The 21,186-nt window shown below is 40.0% G+C and overlaps 1 protein-coding gene across 1 annotated transcript in view; it reads left to right on the top strand.

Annotated features, from left to right (window-relative positions):
• si (sucrase-isomaltase) overlaps positions 1-21,186 on the top strand; it is a 61,972-nt gene that overhangs the window by 9,280 nt on the left and 31,506 nt on the right. Inside the window, exons 6-18 of the mRNA XM_026192202.2 lie at positions 1,116-1,287; positions 1,562-1,661; positions 2,219-2,331; positions 2,455-2,580; positions 4,587-4,718; positions 4,978-5,097; positions 8,150-8,263; positions 8,460-8,544; positions 11,065-11,182; positions 13,984-14,155; positions 15,359-15,475; positions 16,808-16,962; positions 18,391-18,475. Of these exons, the coding sequence (XP_026047987.2) occupies positions 1,116-1,287; positions 1,562-1,661; positions 2,219-2,331; positions 2,455-2,580; positions 4,587-4,718; positions 4,978-5,097; positions 8,150-8,263; positions 8,460-8,544; positions 11,065-11,182; positions 13,984-14,155; positions 15,359-15,475; positions 16,808-16,962; positions 18,391-18,475 (1,609 nt within the window). The remainder of the gene's footprint in view (positions 1-1,115; positions 1,288-1,561; positions 1,662-2,218; positions 2,332-2,454; positions 2,581-4,586; positions 4,719-4,977; positions 5,098-8,149; positions 8,264-8,459; positions 8,545-11,064; positions 11,183-13,983; positions 14,156-15,358; positions 15,476-16,807; positions 16,963-18,390; positions 18,476-21,186) is intronic.

Here is a 21,186-nt window from a genome sequence, read left to right as displayed (position 1 = left end):
CCTTTGACAAAGCTATGTAGCCCCAAAATCGCTTTTGAGTGGTCAGGGGAATGCCAGCATGCATTTGAGTCTGCAAAATCTCTCCTTTGCAGCGCCCCGGTTCTGGCAGCCCCCAACTTCTCTCAGCCTTTCAAACTGGAAGTTGACGCCAGTGCCACCGGAGCTGGTGTGGTACTGTTACAGGACGACACAGAGGGTGTGTGTCACCCAGTCTGCTGCTATTCTACAAAGTTCAAGCGTCATCAGCTAAACAATTCCACCATAGAAAAAGAAGCTCTAGCGCTGCTGATGGCCTTGCAGCACTTCACTGTGTATGTGGGCTCTAGCTCCTTTCCAGTTACGTTGTATACAGATCACAATCCCCTTACATTCCTCCAACGTATGTACAACCACAACCAGCAACTAATGCGCTGGGCATTGCTGGTGCAGGATTATGATCTGGTTATCCAACACAAGAAAAGGACTGAGAATCTGGTGGCTGATGCACTCTCGCGCAGCGCATAGTGATGGGTTTGCTCTGTGTTTTGTATAGTGTGAATGTAAGGTCTAGGTGTGGAAAAGGCCTGCTGCGTGCGTGCGTGCGTGCGTGCGTGCGTGCGTGCAACTGGGCAGTGGTTTTGCTTAAATGACGGCAGCCTCCATTTCTTGGCCTGCCTGGTTATTCCTAATAGCAGCGTTGCTGTCTTATTCTATTGAAGCCTTATAGTTGTTTTCTTAGTTGAAGCGGTCGCCATCTCTTTGGGTTGGCCTGTCAGATTTGTCATTAAAGCAGCGTTGCTGTCTCTTTCTGTTGTTACTGCTTATATGATTATTGGGTTAATTAATTATAATAAAGATTTATTTTGTGTTAAACACCTCTGCCTGGCATCCTTTTCATTTCAACCCGGATCCAACTGTTACTGTCCCCCTCCCTCTTCGTCTAGCTTTCATGTGGGGACGTAACAGTCTCTGTCTCATTCCCACTCTCTTCTTGCTCCATCTCATGCTCATTTTCTTTATTTTTGTGTCTCACACAAATTCACTCTTATCTGCTCTCCCTTATTCCACATCCCAGTGCATCAGTGTGTCTCTTCACTTCCTACTTAACTTTACTTTTTTTCTGGTTTGACATTCAGGTTTGACACTAGAATGGCTCCAATTGTGTTTGAAGACCAGTACATACAGCTGTCTGCTAAGCTCCCATCCCATAATATTTATGGCCTGGGGGAGCATGTCCATAGGCAATATCGGCATGACACAAACTGGAGAACCTGGCCAATTTTCACAAGAGATGCTTTTCCTAATGGGGTAAACACAGCACACACACACACACAAACACAAAGAGACATATGTGCTTAAAATAAGGCCTGCTCAAATCAGGCCTGCTTAGTTGTGCGTGTGTGGCATGTTTACATGTGTGTCTTACATGTGCATTTGCCTTCGCAAAAGGCTTATAATTGAATGCCTTGTAAGCTGATTATGCCGTGTAGGCACCCCCTCAGTTTCAGTAAGTCTCCCACATGGTGGTCTAACAAGGCACCAATGCCCTATATTCATTTGTCTCCTCCTTTCTTCTCTACAGGGAACACATAACCTCTATGGACACTATCCCTTTTTCCTCTGTCTGGAAGATAATAGTGGGAAGTCATTTGGGGTGTTTCTCCTGAACAGCAATGCTATGGGTAAAGTTACGCTAACACAAATGCAAGAACACTTGTTGGTACTTGGATAAAAGCAAATACACATGGGTTCGAGCACGCAAACAAATGCACACGTACGCATAAAAAAACATTTGAGCAGCACTGTGTTTAAAAACTACAGAATGTATGTGCACAAGCACTCTCATACATACTGCCAAAAAAGGAGCTACTGTTGCATCAATCAAAGAATTGTGCTGACAAATCAAAGAGAATATTTCATGACTGCTTTATTCTGAGAAGGAGATGACTGAAAGCATTAGTGATTCCCACTGACATGTTTCTGTCGCTTATGCTTACAGTTGCTTCATGTAAGTTTTTTTAATATATTGATTTCCATAGAAATTGACGGATACGTCCTCCTTATACAATTGTGTTTAGGTCTAAAGTAATAATTCTCTGAAGAATTAAAACAACAAGAAAGTTGGTTTATCAAAACAGAGGACCGGTGGTACACAATGGTTTACAATCAATTTGGGGTTGTAATTTATTTTTAAACATAATACTGATACTTATACGTTTTGTCTCTGTGTTTTCACCAGATGTGACACTGCAGCCCGCCCCAGCTGTGACCTACAGGACAATTGGAGGGGTGCTTGACTTCTACATTTTCTTTGGTGACACACCAGAACAAGTGGTGCATGAATTCCTCGAGGTGATTTTCTAAATTCAGAAATATGTCTGGCAGGTTTTCTGGTTAATACTGTTGGGTGAAGTGGGTTTTGTGTTGCCTTGACGTGGTAATTACATTAAAAGTATTTCCAATCATGCTATTCAGCTCATTGGCAAGCCTGTCATTCCTGCCTACTGGTCACTGGGATTCCAGCTTTCTCGGTGGAACTATGGCAACCTCAGTATAGTCAAGGAAACAGTGGAGAGGAACCGTGCTGTGGATCTTCCATATGTAAGATTCTGTCTGCTTGGTTTTTATTCCTTATTTGTCTTTCATAACATGCATATTTTAGAAAAACATTTTCTTCAGACTATCTAAAATTGCTGTCAGAGCTACTGCCGCCCCCTTAAACATCTGTGATTTTGTCCTTATGATATTTTGATAACATGTTGAACAACTTTGCTTACATATTTTACCTCCATTATATCACAATATCATGCATTGTATGTAATAAATGTAGGTTCCATTTACATACCACTGTTACTGACCATGTGGCCATGATGAACATTCTGGAAATGGAAAACATGTGACTTGGTGTCACTGACATCACCTAGCCTTTTACTTCTTCCTAGTTCTTTGTTTCTTCCTTAGAAAACATGCATTTTAAAACTCGAGTGTGTGAAATGTAGTGGCAATGCATGGTTTTTATAGAGAGGGAATCCTTTGACTACTACCACAATTGTAAAGCTTTCAGAGGTCGGGGAATGTGGGGAATCAATACTTCACCTTGTGCACCCCTTGTTAAATTTGAAGCACTCATGCACCACTGTGTGGTTCCGGAGGCAAGAGCCTTAACCACTACACTATCTGTGGAGACGTGATACGAAGGTGGAAACAGGAATTCGACAGACAGACACAATGATAGGGATGGCCTTTAACTTACACAGGGTAATCCAGCTTTCTGTCAAATAATGGCGAGTCTGCTGGGCTATATAGGTTCAATCCTGGGATCACTATTTTTCATACGTCACTGAATGTTAGTGGTGATCAAAGATCAATCAATCGACTTCCTTTCATTATCTCATTCACGCTGAACTGAATGCTAAAACTACTCCAGTGCCTATTCCTTTCTGAGACATTTGGTAAATATCAATTCTAGTTGGCATTTTCTTTGGAATGAGCCCTACTGCTTATCTTTGTCGAGCCATGAGAGGTAACTGCTAAGAGTCTTTTCGATACCGAGTCTTTTGCAATGCTGTACATTTTTGTCTTTAATTACTAAGGTAGACTCCTATCCATGTTCTTTATGTGTCCCAATAAAACATTTTAACTCTATCACAACTCAGCAGTGATGGCAACAGTCGAGGATGTCATTTGAACTCTGTTTTATCTAACGCTCAAATGCAAACAAATTTCCAACCCATCTCAATATTTCACTCTTATAATCTCCAATCTCTTTTTTCATATCCAAAGACATTAGGATGCAGCTGCTTTCTCTCCGGCTGTACTCAGGGACATGTTTGATAACCATTAGATAGACCACAGAGGGTATTATCACATTCTCCCTAATATGTCTGGAGCTGATTACCATTAGAGGAAGGATCTGGCAGAGCCTTCCAAACCATCTGCTCCATCGATATGAAGTAGATTTTGGCAGGCAACAGACAGAGAGCAAGCATAAAGTCACACCCTGGCAAAAAAGGAAGACTGTGTTAACATTGCTATTGTCCTCCCAAGGTTTAGCAGCACATTACCAAAGTTGTTTGCACTCACATTAGGTCTCCAAAAGTCCATCAGAGGTCTTTCTGTTAGTAAGACGCTATGCAAATGTTCAATATTTCTTTTGCTAGCTATGTTAAGATGAAAATATACAGTGTGAAAGACACATTTAAGTAATGCTGAAAATGATGATTCTTTTTAGCAGATGTGCCAAAATTAAGCACAAAAAGAAAAAAAAACACGAGTGGGTACATTTAGGAGGCATTATGAGACATTTGGAATCTATTACACTGCAATCCAAGATGCAAATTTAATTTTAATAAATAGAAGCCATGCCAAAAGTTTTGTATTTCAAAAGAAGCTTTGAATATCTAATGCCCATTTCTAAAACTCATTTGAAATTAACTCACAAGGGTCAATGCATATATAAAACTTGGTAAATTAACTTCATATGCTATTAGATTTAGAGCTTTTTTTGAAAGACAAAGATTTTGGCTATGCTAGCCTATATAATTTCTGAAGTAAAAAAATGCATGCACATCACATACCAATGCAGCATTTTTCTTTACCCTATGCAGGACATTCAATATACTGACATAGACTACATGGAGGATAAAAAGGATTTCACCTATGACAAGGTGAAGTTTGCAGAACTTCCACAGTTTGCTGAATTCCTCCATGAGAAGGGGCAGAAATATATCCTTATCCTGGTAAGAAATACTTTGCTGTTCACAAAATAATTTGTGTAATGGACATGTTAACAAATATTACTACATGAACTTATTCTTGTATTACAAGCAATTTTGTGATATGAGTTCTGTATATAATGTGTGATGATACAATAATACAGTACACAGTAACATCTTTGTAACATCAGATACAACAAATAACAATTGAAACTCATGCCAATGGTGCTGTGTAATTTTTATGTATTTACTGATTTGTTTTCAACTTATATTATTATGACAGGATCCAGCAATAGCCACCAGTAAGAGGGTTGGGGATGCTCTGTATGAGTCCTATGACCGTGGAACTGCGAAAAATGCTTGGGTCACTGAATCAGATGGAGTGACTCCTCTAATAGGAGAGGTGAGCCACATTTGTGCACAAACCTAATTTAAATAATTACATGCACACAACAAACAAGAGGAAACTCACTTAAAAAGAAAATTACTTAATTAACTTTGAAACTTCAGCTGTGCTTTCAATCAAACTTAAACACAGGAATGAATGGGAACTATTTTCAAACAGTTTAGAGTCCGCTACTTTTAAGGCTTATGAAATTAGAGGTTATATATTAGCATATTCTTTCAGTTATCAAATTTGGCTTTTTAAGATAAAGCCTTTCAAACCTTTTAGCTGCTTAACCCAAAACATAAAAAAGCATAACAGATTTTGATCAAATCAGACAGTCAAACAGTTTGACTGGCATCCAAATGACTCATCATGGTCTGTTATTTATTTAACCTTGGGGGACTCATAAAGGGTTAACTAATAATAAAATTAACAAAACTATGTGAACTATAACTATATAAACTTTTATTTTACTATATAAACTTTTATGAACAATTTAAAACAGTTGTAAAAAATAAAGGACTTTATGCAGCCATGTGAAAAACTAAATATAAGCATCAGTAGATATACCAGTAGGGTTGTGTGTGGTATGGTTCCCACTATATAGATTCAGTCTGGTTTAATTCCTGAAAGGCACGCAATGATGCAAAATAATCGATACCCCCCCTAGAGGTAATGAATCTTTTTTGAAAATGTAAGCAGTACAAATATCTTTACTTCATCTACAGTTTGTAGCTCTGTTGACTAGTAGCTCCTTCCTGCTACTTATCCTCTTAATTTCTATTGAAGCAATAATAGCACACATAGCTCTTTACAGGACTGCTTATATTACTGACACAATCAGCTGATATTTGATGCAAGGTCACAGGTTTGTTCTCATGGAAAATAATTTTCCATAGAACAATCATAGAACATAAATATATTCATTGAGAGATCTTTTTCCCCGTTGAGAACATTTTTTAAAAAAGAGAGTGGAAGTGCAGAGTAAAATGTCTTGCTCAATACTTTCTTTAGTGTTGCTTTTGATTATGCACACAGCGAGACCCTGCCCCACTGTTAATAGTTTTTCCATCCTGTTTATAACAGGTCAAACATATGCATTGATTCTGCATTAGTGCTTAATCTTAAAAAGTTCTGCATCACCACATCACACATTAGCCATGGGTCTGTGCGTGTGTGTGTGTGTGTAGGCCTGTGTGTGAATGTGTAATGGCGAGAAATACAGAGAAAGGTAGAAAGAAAAGACCCATAGTCCCCGCGTTCATTTATATGCATCCAGCTGTGTGGGTTAAAAAAAACTTTTTTGTAATTTGTGGTTTGTTTCTGCACACAAGTGTGGCCATACTTGTGTGCAGTTTATTTACATATGCAGTTCTATGTATTCTCATTGTGAACATTCAAGTGTCTCTGCCAACAACCTCTGCTGTTGCTGCCTCTGTAATCAGGTAGGCACTGAAACAGACCTGGTATATATTCTGCTTTTAAAATAGATAATAATTGCTGAGAAATATGTAGATAAAAGCTTTTCCTGGCACCCATGTTGGAGTGCCTGAGTAAAATCATAGCAGGACCTCATTCAAACAGGTGGACATTTGTGTTCATACCACAAAAGTAAAGCTAGATGAGAGTTAAAATAAAGGGCAGTGGGGAGAGCTAAAAGAAACCTATGTGGATTTAAAGGAAGGTTTAACTGTTGACAGAAACATGCACAGAGAAAGGGGTATGTGCAGACAGTCAGAGAAACACAAATAATGGATTAGATGAAAATGTAAAGGGAAACAGACTGGCTGTCTTACTGTGGCATGGTGACAGAGACATGCACAAGAAGCAAAGAGACAGAAGAGACAAAATAGATAGGTTATCAGATACAGACAAAAAAGGAGGGGGTAGACGATATGCGAGGTAGAAAGAGACTTTGGAAAGAAGGTAGGCAGAGGGACTGATACCGGTAGAAGAGAAGAGAGACAGGTGGATAACAACTTCGAGAGACAGACTGGCAGACAAAAGACCATAAAAACAGTAAAAGAAACAGTGAGATATGCAGCTACAAATGACAGCACATTCCATATCCTGTTGTCAGAATTACTACGCAGCTGGAGATGACAAAATCTGGCCTTGAAGGAAGGAAGGGCTCAAAAAAAGATGCAAGGGAAAGCATCTGCAAGGGACTATCAATGAGCTTTGACCTTGGATTTCTGACCATCTGCCAAAAACATCTGCCTATAAATCTTTGTGTTTGTGTGTGTGTGTGTGTGTGTGTGTGTGTGTGTGTGTGTGTGTGTGTGTGTGTGTGGGAAGGGGGGGTCTGTGTGCGTGTCTGCAAGCACATGAGCGTACATAAGTATGATTCATGTCTTTGCTGAAAACTAGGTTGTAAAGTTATTGCCCATGGAAGTAAAGGTAAAAGATAGCTAGAGTGGAGCAACCTTGAGATTTAATATCTAGTGTGCTCTTCAAGAGTGTTCACATACAGAAATACAGCCACATACACACACACAAACATACACACACAAACGCACAAAAACTCTGTCTTTCTCAGTGGATTAATCATTTTTCTCAATACATGTCATTAAGGATGACTTCTAACACACAGTCACGTCTGGAGATTTCTATTGCATTATCGATTTCTCCTCTCCTTTCTACTCTTCCTCAACTCATTTGTCTCTTTATCCCTTTTCTCCTTAGCCATCTCTCTCTCATCAATCCCTCTTCTCCTGTATTTCATCTGTCCTCTATTTTCTGTCATTGCCACTTCCCTAAACTGGTCCTGCAACATCTACATAGGAACATTTATATTTTTCCTGCAGAGCTCATAATTTTGACTGATCGTGCCCTGTTATGTTGATTGGTGATGTTGTGTTATGTTGATATAGATTATTTTGCAGACTAAATTGCTGCTTTGTTTCAGACATGTTTCACATCCATATATGTTAAGTGCATAAAAAATGAGCACATAAATAAAAAAATTTGTACTTACACCTACACAGAACCAGAATTGTAAACTGTGAGTGATGATAACTAATGTAGACTAGTCAAGGTTTTTTTTCTCACATTCTCTCCCTCAAAGGTGTGGCCAGGAGAGGCTGTATTTCCAGATTACACCAGCCAAGCCTGCATAGATTGGTGGGTGGATGAGTATGAGCGATTCTACAGGGAGGTCAAACATGATGCACTGTGGATTGTAAGTCAGTTTTGAATACAGAAAACGGAGGTATGAATAGTTGTGGCCTGACCGAAAATTGTCAAAATGGCCAAGGGCCAAGAAAGAGCATTAATAATAAGAATTGTGTTAACTTAACAAACATGGAAAAAAATTTACTTCATAACCGTCTTTAAACAAGAGTCCTCTCACTGAAATCTACTGTATGTCCTTGCAGGACATGAATGAGGTCTCTAATTTCAAGCAAGGATCAGCAAAGGGCTGTGCTTCAAACAACCTCAACTACCCTCCATTCATTCCAAGTAAGAGATGTTGTTTTTTATCTTCTGAGCCATGATCATGCTAATCATTTGACGTACATGGCTGTTCTTATAGCTGTAAATTGTGGCTTTTAGAAGAAAAAAAAGAAAAAAAGAAATCCAGAAAAAGCTGGGCAGTCATTTAAAATGCAAACTGAATATTATGCTACTAAAATACCAAAGAAGAGGCCCTGAACTATAGAAATTATATTTCAATAAAGAGTAGAAAATGATTTACTATGGCAACTACAGGGAGTGCAGAATTATTAGGCAAGTTGTATTTTTGAGGAATAATTTTATTATTGAACAACAACCATGTTCTCAATGAACCCAAAAAACTCATTAATATCAAAGCTGAATGTTTTTGGAAGTAGTTTTTAGTTTGTTTTTAGTTTTAGCCATTTTAGGGGGATATCTGTGTGTGCAGGTGACTATTACTGTGCATAATTATTAGGCAACTTAACAAAAAACAAATATATACCCATTTCAATTATTTATTTTTACCAGTGAAACCAATATAACATCTCCACATTCACAAATATACATTTCTGACATTCAAAAACAAAACAAAAACAAATCAGCGACCAATATAGCCACCTTTCTTTGCAAGGACACTCAAAAGCCTGCCATCCATGGATTCTGTCAGTGTTTTGATCTGTTCACCATCAACATTGCGTGCAGCAGCAACCACAGCCTCCCACACACTGTTCAGAGAGGTGTACTGTTTTCCCTCCTTGTAAATCTCACATTTGATGATGGACCACAGGTTCTCAATGGGGTTCAGATCAGGTGAACAAGGAGGCCATGTCATTAGTTTTTCTTCTTTTATACCCTTTCTTGCCAGCCACGCTGTGGAGTACTTGGACGCGTGTGATGGAGCATTGTCCTGCATGAAAATCAGGTTTTTCTTGAAGGATGCAGACTTCTTCCTGTACCACTGCTTGAAGAAGGTGTCTTCCAGAAACTGGCAGTAGGACTGGGAGTTGAGCTTGACTCCATCCTCAACCCGAAAAGGCCCCACAAGCTCATCTTTGATGATACCAGCCCAAACCAGTACTCCACCTCCACCTTGCTGGCGTCTGAGTCGGACTGGAGCTCTCTGCCCTTTACCAATCCAGCAACGGGCCCATCCATCTGGCCCATCAAGACTCACTCTCATTTCATCAGTCCATAAAACCTTAGAAAAACCAGTCTTGAGATATTTCTTGGCCCAGTCTTGACGTTTCAGCTTGTGTGTCTTGTTCAGTGGTGGTCGTCTTTCAGCCTTTCTTACCTTGGCCATGTCTCTGAGTATTGCACACCTTGTGCTTTTGGGCACTCCAGTGATGTTGCAGCTCTGAAATATGGCCAAACTGGTGGCAAGTGGCATCTTGGCAGCTGCACGCTTGACTTTTCTCAGTTCATGGGCAGTTATTTTGCACCTTGGTTTTTCCACACGCTTCTTGCGACCCTGTTGACTATTTTGAATGAAACGCTTGATTGTTCGATGATCACGCTTCAGAAGCTTTGCAATTTTGAGACTGCTGCATCCCTCTGCAAGATATCTCACTATTTTTGACTTTTCTGAGCCTGTCAAGTTCTTCTTTTGACCCATTTTGCCAAAGGAAAGGACGTTGCCTAATAATTATGCACACCTGATATAGGGTGTTGATGTCATTAGACCACACCCCTTCTCATTACAGAGATGCACATCACCTAATATGCTTAATTGGTAGTAGGCTTTCGAGCCTATACAGCTTGGAGTAAGACAACATGCATGAAGAGGATGATGTGGACAAAATACTCATTTGTCTAATAATTCTGCACTCCCTATAAACTCTGCAGTTATAATTAATTATAATAATTTTTAATTAGTAATCTATTAAATATTAGTATTATTATTAATTAAGTTAATTATTTATTTATTTTGTGGCTACCTAATTCAAAATGGGCACCTGTCAGTAAAAGATGCAAGTTTTAATGATTTTCATTTTTTCCCCATTTTCTGCCTTTTCTGTGAAAACTAGTCATACTGGTATGCATTTAATACAAAGAAACAAAGGATACCATAGAAATGCAGGTCATCGCCCAAATATTGTACACAACTTGATAAATTAGCTACACTAGCACACATAATAATAGAAAAGCCCTTTATTGTCATCGTACATGCACAGTGTATCCTAGATGGTTTTCTAGAAAACTCATCTAGAATCGTAGATCCCTTAAGAAGAATTTTGAAAATGACTCTTCTGCCATGTCTTTTATTCTGACTGTGTCCCAGATAGGATGATCATAACTGGAAAAGGCACGCTCCCCTGATGCCATCCTTGTTATTGCCCTCCTCCTTAGTCATCTTCCTGCATTGCTCTCTTTTCTGTCATTTCCTCATTGCTCTGACATCCTATAGGAGTATACATCAATGTCTATCTCATTCTTTCTGTCCTTTTACTTCATCGCAACACCATCACTGTTTTTTCGTATTCTCTTCATGCCTCCTCACCCCTTGTTCCAGCTCTTCACTCCTTTATCTTTTCTCTCCCTCAGACATTCTCGACAACTTGATGTACAGTAAGACTCTGTGTATGGATGCCAAGCAGTCTTGGGGAAACCATTATGATGTCCACAGTCTGTACGGGTACTCTATGGTGCTGGCTAGTGAAAAGTGAGTACATCAATAATCAATGACAGGAAGAGTTCAGGTTGTGCTACGAAGGCCAACTTTCTGCCACCCATTCAGTATATTGAGACTCTGGGAAACTCAAAATACACAATGTAATATACATACTGGTGGTGGTCAGAGGGCCCGGTGGCAGCCTCGCCTCTGTCAGTGCGCCCCAGGGCAGCTGTGGCTACAATGTAGCTTGCTATCGCCAGTGTGTGAATGTGTGTGTGAATGGGTGAATGACTGAATGTAGTGTAAAGCGCTTTGGGGTCCTTAAGGACTAGAAAAGCGCTATACAAATGCAGGCCATTTACCATTACCATTTACATAATTTTCTAAATGAATAGTTGTAGAATCAGATGTTACTGACCCATTGTGCTAAAGTCCAGAGCAGTTGACTTGACTTCAATGTGTTAAATCCGAAAACTTGTTTTAATGAGTCTAGCTTCCAGTGTGTTTGAATGAATTTCTCATTGGAGTCTGGCGCTGAAACAGTTTAGTGACCCATTATGTGCACAAACTTAGAAAGGAGTATTAAATATATTGTCGGTACCAGCAATCTGTTGAGGAGGGATAAAAAAGTGCTTCACCATACTCAGGTTTATTATTATTAATGTTTTATACTTGCTAACCAGTTAGCATCTTATTTCCTTATCTGAATGCTGTTGAAGGGCTCCAATTCCATTGTCTTGAACTACAGTAGTCCTTGTTCTCAGCAACCTTGCTGAATTTGGCATAGATGTGTATGAGCCATTTTTTGGCCTACTGCAATTTCTTATTACAGTGGCCTCTGAGCCCATTGCTGATCCTCCAGAGAGCATAACAAGGCCTACCATCACTACCTGCAGTCCAACGCAATGCAGTGGGAGTTCTTCTTAGAGACAACATACTCAGCAGACAGAAAAACACTGGGGAAAATAAAATAAAGTTCCCTAGCCAGCCAGCATTTAAAGAACCAAGAGACTAGGGATGGGTACCGGTTCTGACATAAACGGTAGTAACCAGACCGAAAAGCAGCGCACATTTCGGTGCTTACTTTCCTGAGATGTCATACACTTTGGATTCCAGCCAATCATTTTACCTTTGCAAGCGTAGTAGGCGGGCCCAAGTACGTACGTTCTTTTAGAGCAGAGCTACAGATTAAAAATGCCCAAGGCGAAGAGGTCGAAAATCTGGCTGTACTTCACAGCAAAAGATGCAAACTCAGCAGCCTGCAACAAGTGCTTTAAGATGAACTTTTTAAAAGCCGAGAACTGCACCGTATTTGATAGCTTGCTGCGAGACCTCACATCGAGCACATCTACTGCTGGTGTGGTGCCTGTTATCGGTCCCGGAGTAAGCAACATCCCCCAAAAACCCGAAGAGGAGAGTCCTGGCTCCTAGCCCTGCCAGTGTAGCAGAAATGATGACGGATGATGATGGCAGCAGCAGCCGTTCTTCTCTGGGTCACTAGCTTAATGTTGTTCGTGTGTAATTCACGTTGAGTAGGCTAACCATGTTATTACATTAATGCAGGTAAGGTGAACTAGCAAACACCATCGTAGTTACATGCGGCTGTCTTCTTGTTTGATGGCAGATGCTCCCTTCACCCTGGCCAAAAAGGCTAAAATGACCAAAGAAAAAGTGGGAAACAGTTAAACATGAGAGGTTTTTGGACAAAGTTGGTGTCTCCCCCCCCTATTGATTAAGCACTTTTTCCAGCCAAGAGTGATAACATAAATCCCCTATAGCTGCAGAAAAGGCTAACATTGTTATCTTTTTACAAAAAAACAGCTGAACATGAGAGGTTTTTAGACAAAGTTTGTGTTCTTCATTCTTTAATCACCGGTTCAAGCACAGTTTAAGCACCGGCACCGTTTCAAAAGTACCGGTTTGGTACCGGTATCGGATAAAACCTAAACGATACCCATCCCTACAAGAGACATGATTCAAAGTTACAGTTTGACAGGTTGGTTTAATACAATTTGTAGACCTAAGACAGCACTGTGGATCCAGAATAATGGTGAAGAAAACTGTTGCTGCTGATCTGTATCAGAAACCTAGATGTCAAATTTTCCTAACAATGCAGCCAGTAATATAAAGTAATATAAAACTGTAATATTCTTCTGCTAGTGTATCCTGACTCATCAGTGCATAAGCTTTAAGAGCTAACTTGAATGCCAATAAAAATCATTAACAAAAAAATCTCATAAAACCATTTCACAGCCTTGCATTTTCCTCAGTGTGGCAAATGTTTTATAACTTTTATTTAATGTTTAAACTCTGCTCATGTCAATTCTCCGAAGTTACATCACTACCCTCGTAACCACATTTACACTCGAAAGAAACAATCTGCCTATATATGGTAACACACACATACACAGACACAGCCCACTCAAGACCATGAAATACAAGCTCCCTGAAGTGAGCTTGCTGACGCACTGTTTTGGTATTAAAGCTAGCTCATCATTCTTTTGTCAGCTTTCCTACTCATTTCTTTTCTTCTTTCTTAGTCTACTAATTAAAATGTATTACTGGCAGGAGACACATTTTGTAAACATCATCAGGGCTTTATATTGTCGTGGAGATTGATAATGCTTCGATTTTGTTTGAATAAAATATTAATGTGTAGTGGTAAATCAATTCTGGCTACGCTTCCTTGCGTTATCTATCTTTCTCTCTGATCATTTGTGTTTGTGCATATGCATGCGATATCTGTTTCTCCCTTGTGCTCTCTCTGGCTCTCTTTTTTGTCCCATTGTCCTTTTATCTTAATGACCCTGTATCATCTGCTTGTCTTCTTGTTGAATTCTCTTCCACAGAGCTCTGCAGCGTGTTTTTGGAGCAAACCGTACCCTGTTGCTGACCCGCTCCTCCTTTCCAGGTGTGGGAAAATATTCAGGTCACTGGCTGGGGGACAATGGTGCCAACTGGAATGACATAAAATGGGCTATCCCTGGCATGCTAGAGTTTGGCCTCTTTGGAATACCCTATGTGAGTAGCAAACATTCAGAGAAGGTCATGTAATGGTCATATAATTTTCAAAATAGCTAAAATCATTTGATAAGACAAATAAATATGACCATTCAAGTTTTTATTTTCACTTCAGCAAAGCATTGAAGAATGAAAACATATATATCTATATCTATATCTATATATATATATATATATATATATATATACACACACACATATATATATATATATATATATATATATATATCATTTGTACTCTACAGAAAGCTCCAGAACCAGGCATAGAACTTAATCTGTTTGTTAGCGTGTGTTTCTGGCACTTGGATGGTTCTCTCTTTTGCTTTTTTTAAAGAAGATTTAGTTGTCATTGGGATGTATGCTCCGTCATAATTTCAAACAGCAGACAAGAAGAAGTGTGTCTTGAATAAGATCCATTAAAATGTCTGCACCAACAGCAGTTTTCTTTCCTGGAACAACACCACGTTCAGAAAACACACTCCTAGTCAGTAACCGAATGGACCTTGTACTTGCTTGTGTGTATCGCTAGTTTCCAGATTTCAAACAGCAGTAAGAAAACGACAGGGAGTCCAGTGCACATGCAAACACACACATGCACACTCCTCCAGCTGTGCACAGCAGGTAGTCATATATACATGCCAACTTCTCCTGCTGGGACTGTGTCAAGCAGATTTTGGGTTCCTCAGTAGACACACGCTCACACGAACACAGAGAGAAAGACGGAAAGAAAGCAGGAGAAATAGGATTTGGATCGATTCCCTCCCATTGAGGCTGTTGTAAAATGTGGCCGGTAGTAAACAATAGAAAGCAAACAGTCTCTGCAGACTGGCCTTTGACTGAAGTCTCTTTCTTGGACTCCATGAAAGCAATTAATGTAAATAAAGATTACAACCCACATCTACTGTTTGCCAGTAAATCCTCACTAAATGGAGCCAGCATGAAGAGAGGCATTTTAGAAGATAAATATAAAGGCAGTTATCACACTGGTGCTACAAGAGATTTGTTAACCTTACAGTTGGACCATTTTTTAACCAGGCCATAATGAAACATTAGTAATCTAGAGATCTTTTGTTTTCAAGTTCAAGTTTTCTCAGAGTTAGTTAAATGTTATTCCAGTTTGATTTTTCCGATATAACAATATTAGGATGTTGTTAGAATTGAACCTGTAGGTTTTGGCTAAATGTCATTGTAAATGTTTTTCAGATTGGAGCTGACATCTGCGGTTTCTTTGATGACTCCACTGAGGAGTTGTGTCGTCGCTGGATGCAGGTCGGGGCTTTCTACCCCTTCAGTCGGAACCACAACGCTGAGGGGTACAAGGTACTCCCAGATTTATTATATTAGATTGTCAATCTATATATTACAACTTTGCTGTTTGGTGCAAAGTACTGCAGGGTATACACATTATTCTATAACATTGTATAGGTGCTATGAAATCCGAGCAGTTAAAAACTTTTTGTAGCCGTGGAGATTATCACCTCACTGGTGCAAGTACAGCTGAATCTGTGTTTAACACTGAGGATGCAAGCTGCTGAAAAACACAACATTTGAGTCTGAAATAAAATATTACTCACAATCTCAATGGTGCAATGAAATTTAAAGGAATTGATATTAATATACATAAAGTTATTGCAATATGGTGGATTCTCCACATCAGCTGCAGTATTGCACTGACTGCCTTTCTTAACTTTCTGACTGGACAATCGCTCTTCAAGAAGAGAGTCAGTATTCATTTTCAGTGACAATGATTTTCAACAGGTGGTAATATTAACAGAGTAAAAATTATGTTTATATTTAACAAGCAGGCTAAAACGTTAAATGTCACAGGTCAGATCAGTGGCTTAATGTCACTGAGAAACACAGGGAAGGCGCCTGCTGAGCCTAGAAGAGTGCTTATATTGCCACTGAGCTATTTATACAGATGAACACAAATGGCTTATGCGAAAAATCATTCTACACTATTGAATCGCATGAAAACTGATGCTCCCACAACATTTTCCGTTTGGGGTGGGGGTTGGTGATAGTACTTGCTTGAAGACAGGGACACGATGATGATGAATCTGATGTACAATTTCCACTAAACAAGACAGCTAAAGTGTGACCTTTGCTTTGCCCTAATCATGGCGCTCATCACATCCCATACAGATAGTCCAAACACACACACAGACACAAATGAGTTTTCATCAGACTGTCAGAGTTGCTGGAGGCATAAATGATTAGCCAGATGAGAGGACCACGGCCTGTAAGCAGCTAATCACCCTCACACTTACCACACTTACCACTGTCATCAAATTAACATCATACCTCTGTTTCTTTCTCTCACTTTTTCATTTATTTTTTTCTTTTGCTCTTTGTCTTTATAAACTGTACTTTTAGATTGCTCCAATGTAAAGGTAATTTTGTGGTTATTCATTATGATTAAGGTTAATGTGTATTTGCTCATGGTAATTTTCCACTTTCTCATCCCTCCTCTTTACTGCTTTATCGTCACTCACTTCCTTTAATTTCAGCGATTTTCTTTCCTTCTCTTGCTCAAACATATTCCCTCGTTCCCATTGTTTTTCAGTAACTAATGGACAAATATGTGTTTTATTTTCTCTATTATTTCTTGTTCATTAACACCATTCCCTTACTCCATCTTTCTGTCTCCAGCCTCAGGATCCAGCTGTATATGGTGCTGACTCAGCACTGGTCCGGAGTTCCAAACATTACCTGAACATACGTTATACACTTCTGCCTTACCTCTACACGCTATTCTACAAAGCCCACACTGCAGGAGAGACTGTTGTACGTCCTGTTCTGCATGAGTAAGTCCCATCTACTATTGAGTTAAGTCATTATGCTACCAATTCAAACAGCGACACAAATAAACTGCAGTTGCTTCGATTCACCTGTGGACATAACTCACAAATACCTATTCCTAACCACCAAAACCTTAAATCTTCCAAAAGTATTTCTCATATACTTCATACTGTGTATTGCTGGAGACTTCAGTAAGTGCAGTACTAAACCGGGGCGTTCTGAGGAGTGGATGTCTTTTCATCTCAGCTAGGTCACTTTGGCATCATCTGACAGATCACAGATGATATTACACTGCTGTGACCTCCTAATGACCAGATCACACAACATAGTTGATAAATCAACCTCCAACGATGGTGACATCCATATTTGTTGATGTCCTTGTGATTCCTGTGACAGTGGGCACTGTGCTAGTTGCATACAAGCAAAGTAATTTATTCAATAATAGGGCATTTGTCTTGGTCACTACCATCATTCTGATGCCACAGAAGAGTGTGACATTATCATCTGCAAGGTCATAGGTGATGTCACAGTACCTCTGAAGGTGTATCTAGGAGCAAAGAGAAGACTAGCATCATGTTGTTTGGATAACTCCCTGGTTATCCAAACAACCTGATGCTACTATACCATAACTCTGTCCACAAATACTCCCACCAAGACGGAAATAGACAGTATAAACAACTGTCAAGGCAGGCAAAAACAAAAATTCCTTGATTTCCTTTTTTTCCTAAAGAAAGAAAATGAGCAATTTTACATAGTGAAAAGCTCTGTTCCAAGTGCCTGAAAGCTAGTAGCTGAAACCTGGCAACCCTGGCCTATAAACTAAAAAGTGATGTCACTGGCAATGAATGAAAGGACAACATGCCAACAGAAACTAAGACCTTGGCAAGACAGCAATTCCAAATCGAGTGAATACACTCCTGTTTGAGTGGTTTTATTTTTAAAAAGCACAAGAAAAATTAAATGTTTTGGCAATCAGACAACTAGCAAACCACATGATAAACAGATAGCGAGAAGCACAAGGACCGTGTTGCAGTACAACTGTTCATCCCTTTCACCATTCAAAAAGACACCAAGGGCATTAACAAAACATAATGGCATCCAAGTGACAAGTTGTAAAGTATATGCATGACTCTACGAAAGAAAGAAACGGATTGGAGATTAGTAGCCACACAGCTTAAATGAGCCAACCAGGGTAAAACATGGAAAATGTGATCTAGTAAGACATGAACTAATAAATTGGAAAAATCAAAGGGTGAACATTAATTTAATGTTAAGATAAAGTTTAGAATTGTAACAAAGCATAGACATCCTAAAGCTTTTCTAAACCATAAACTGGAAAATAAAATGTACGGTCTGTAGTTTAATTACATTTTGGCTGGACACAGCATAATGACAAAGATGCCTAATTTAATATATATTCTTCCTTGCCCAAGGTTCTATTCTGACAGCGCAACCTGGACAGTAGATCGCCAGTTCCTCTGGGGAAAATACCTGCTCATCACACCTGTATTGGATCCAGTAAGTTAAAACACAGAGAGAGAGACATATCAGAAACAGAATACATATACATATGAAGATACTTTGGTCAAAATGACATCATACACATTACTTAAAGAAATGTACATAGAAAATGGAGAAACATGTCTTGCAGCTGAACAGCTACTCACTCACACAGTCACACACACGCACACAGCGTGACCTCCACTGGGAAAACATGACATGGGATTTTCTTTGTTGCCCTCCCCTACTCTCATCCTTCTTTCTTCTCTCTTCCATACCCTCCCTCTTTTCTCTGAGCTCTAATGAGAGCACTGACCTCATTACGAGCAGATTAGAAGTGTAGATAGAGTGTGTACTCTTGTGTTTGTTTCAGTGTGTGTGTGTGTGTGTGTCTGTGCGCTTGGGTTTTGGTGTGTGCGTGTGTGTGTGTGTGTGCATGTGTGCAGCTGCCTGCATATGTAAATGTGTGTGCCTGTAGGCACATATGTATGTGTGCATATGCAGTGATTGCGGTCATGTCAAAGTGGCCTGAATAATAAGCAATTTAGTGCGGCCTCTCGTGAATTACAGAATAGTGGAAAGCGAATTGGATTCATTGTCGGGCTGAGGATGAAGTAACTTCAATCAGTGTAATTGTGAAAAAAGTTTCTAATACAAGAACTGTGTGTGCGTGGGGGGAGGGGGGGGCTTTGTGATGCTTTAGAGTTTACGTCTTACAGAGTATAGGGAAAGGAAAGGAAGAAGCATGAGGCAACTGTGCTGGATGTTATTTTTGTGAACCAAGACAAATGCACCTATTTGGGATGCCTTCACAGCCAGAGACACAATTCAACTGCTGTTGTGCAGTTGGAAACAGGATAGGATAAAAAGACATCCATTATCAGTGGGTGTGTTGGGGCATCAATTATGACTCACTGCTCATTTCCCTTCTCTTTAAAAGCAATGTGCTTTCCATCAAAGTGCCCTGATAATTGAACAGAGAGAAATGTTTAGAAGTCCTCCAAGGAGGGGAAAATATGACCTTCCTTGTGATGGTGAAGACATGCCCTTGAATAAATTTACAGTAGGTAAAGTTATTCAGGAGTTGGATTAAACATTTGCTTTACAATGTTGTCTTTGTCTGTAGGTGGCATTGGGAAGAACTGCAGGGTTACTTTGGGTAAATAGGGTCATCTTCCAGAGCCTGACCTATAGAGGTCATGCGTTTAAGCGTACATGCTATACCAGCGGTCCCCAACCTTTTTTGCGCCACGGACCGGTTTATGCCCGACAATATTTTCATGGACCAGCCTTTAAGGTGTCGTGGATTAATACAAAAAAAAAACTATTACCGGTACCGAAAAAAAGAAAATTTATTCATAACATGCGTGAAAAGACCCAGGAAAACCGAGTAAACAATAAAAACGGCAACAAAATAACGCTGAAAACCGATAAAAACCCTGAAAACTATACATTTCACACCTGAGCCTCAACTGTGAGCCCGGTACCAAACGACTCACGGACCGGCACCGGTCTGAGGCCCGGGGGTTGGGGGCCACTGCTCTATACCCAAACGTATTTGCTTATCTGGCTTCATATGTATATGTATTTGAGTGATGTCGCATCTTAATCCATAGGGTTTAATATGATGTCGGCCCACCCTTTGCAGTTATAACAGCTTCAACTCTTCTGGGGGGGGCTTTCCACAAGGTTTGAGAGCTTACCATTATTCCAGGAGAGCATTTGGGAGGTCAGACACTGATGTTGGAGGCCTGGTTCACAGTCTGTGCTCTAATTCATCCCAAAGGTGTTCTATTAGGTTGAGGTCAGGACTCTGTGGAGACCAGTCAAGATCTTCAACACCAAACCTGCTCATCTATGTCTTTATGGACCTTGCTTTGTGCAATGGTGAGCAATCATGTTGGCACAATGCAGTTAGACAAGTATTGGTCTCTGACAACCACCAAATCCATACTCAGAAGTGTGACTCGTTACTCCAAAGAACACTTCTCAATGCGCCCTAGTCCAGTGGCAGCATGCTTTACACCACAGCATCTGATATGTTGCATGGCGCTTGGTGATATAAGGCTTGGCTGTAGCTGCTCAGCCATGGAAATCCATTCCACTGTTCTTTAGATCAGCGGTCCCCAACCTTTTTTGCGCCACGGACCGGTTTATGCCCGACAATATTTTCACAGACCGGCCTTTAAGGCGTTGCGGAAAAATACAACAAAATAAAACCAGTACCGGTAACGAAAAAAAGATTTATTCATAACACATGTGAAAAGACCCATGAAGACCGAGTTAAAGATAAAAACGATAACAAAATAATGCTGAAAACCGATAAACACCCTGAAAACCATACATTTCACACCTGAGCCTCAACTCTCGCGGCCCGGTACCAAATGACTCACGGACCGGTACCGGTCCGAGGCCCGGGAGTTGGGGACCGCTGCTTTAGATAATCTGAAGGCCACATGAAGTCTGGAGGTCGGTAGCGATTTACTCTACAGAAAGTTGGTGACCTCTGCACACTGTGCACCTCAGCATCTGTGATTCTACATGGCCTACCGCTTCATGGTTGAATTGCTGTAGTTCCCATTTGGTTCCACTTTGTTTTAAATCCATTAACAGTTGACTGTGTAATATTTTATAGTGAGTGAAATTTCACTACAGGACTTGCTGTACAGGTGGCATCCTTTCACAGTACGCTGGAATTTACTGAGCTTCTTAGAGCAACCCATCCTTTC

This window comes from Astatotilapia calliptera, chromosome 14 (assembly GCF_964374335.1).
Source record: "Astatotilapia calliptera chromosome 14, fAstCal68.1, whole genome shotgun sequence".
In the NCBI taxonomy this organism is placed as follows: Eukaryota; Metazoa; Chordata; class Actinopteri; order Cichliformes; family Cichlidae; genus Astatotilapia; species Astatotilapia calliptera.
Note: the sequence above shows the minus strand (reverse complement) of the source record. Positions and strands in the feature narration are given on the sequence as shown.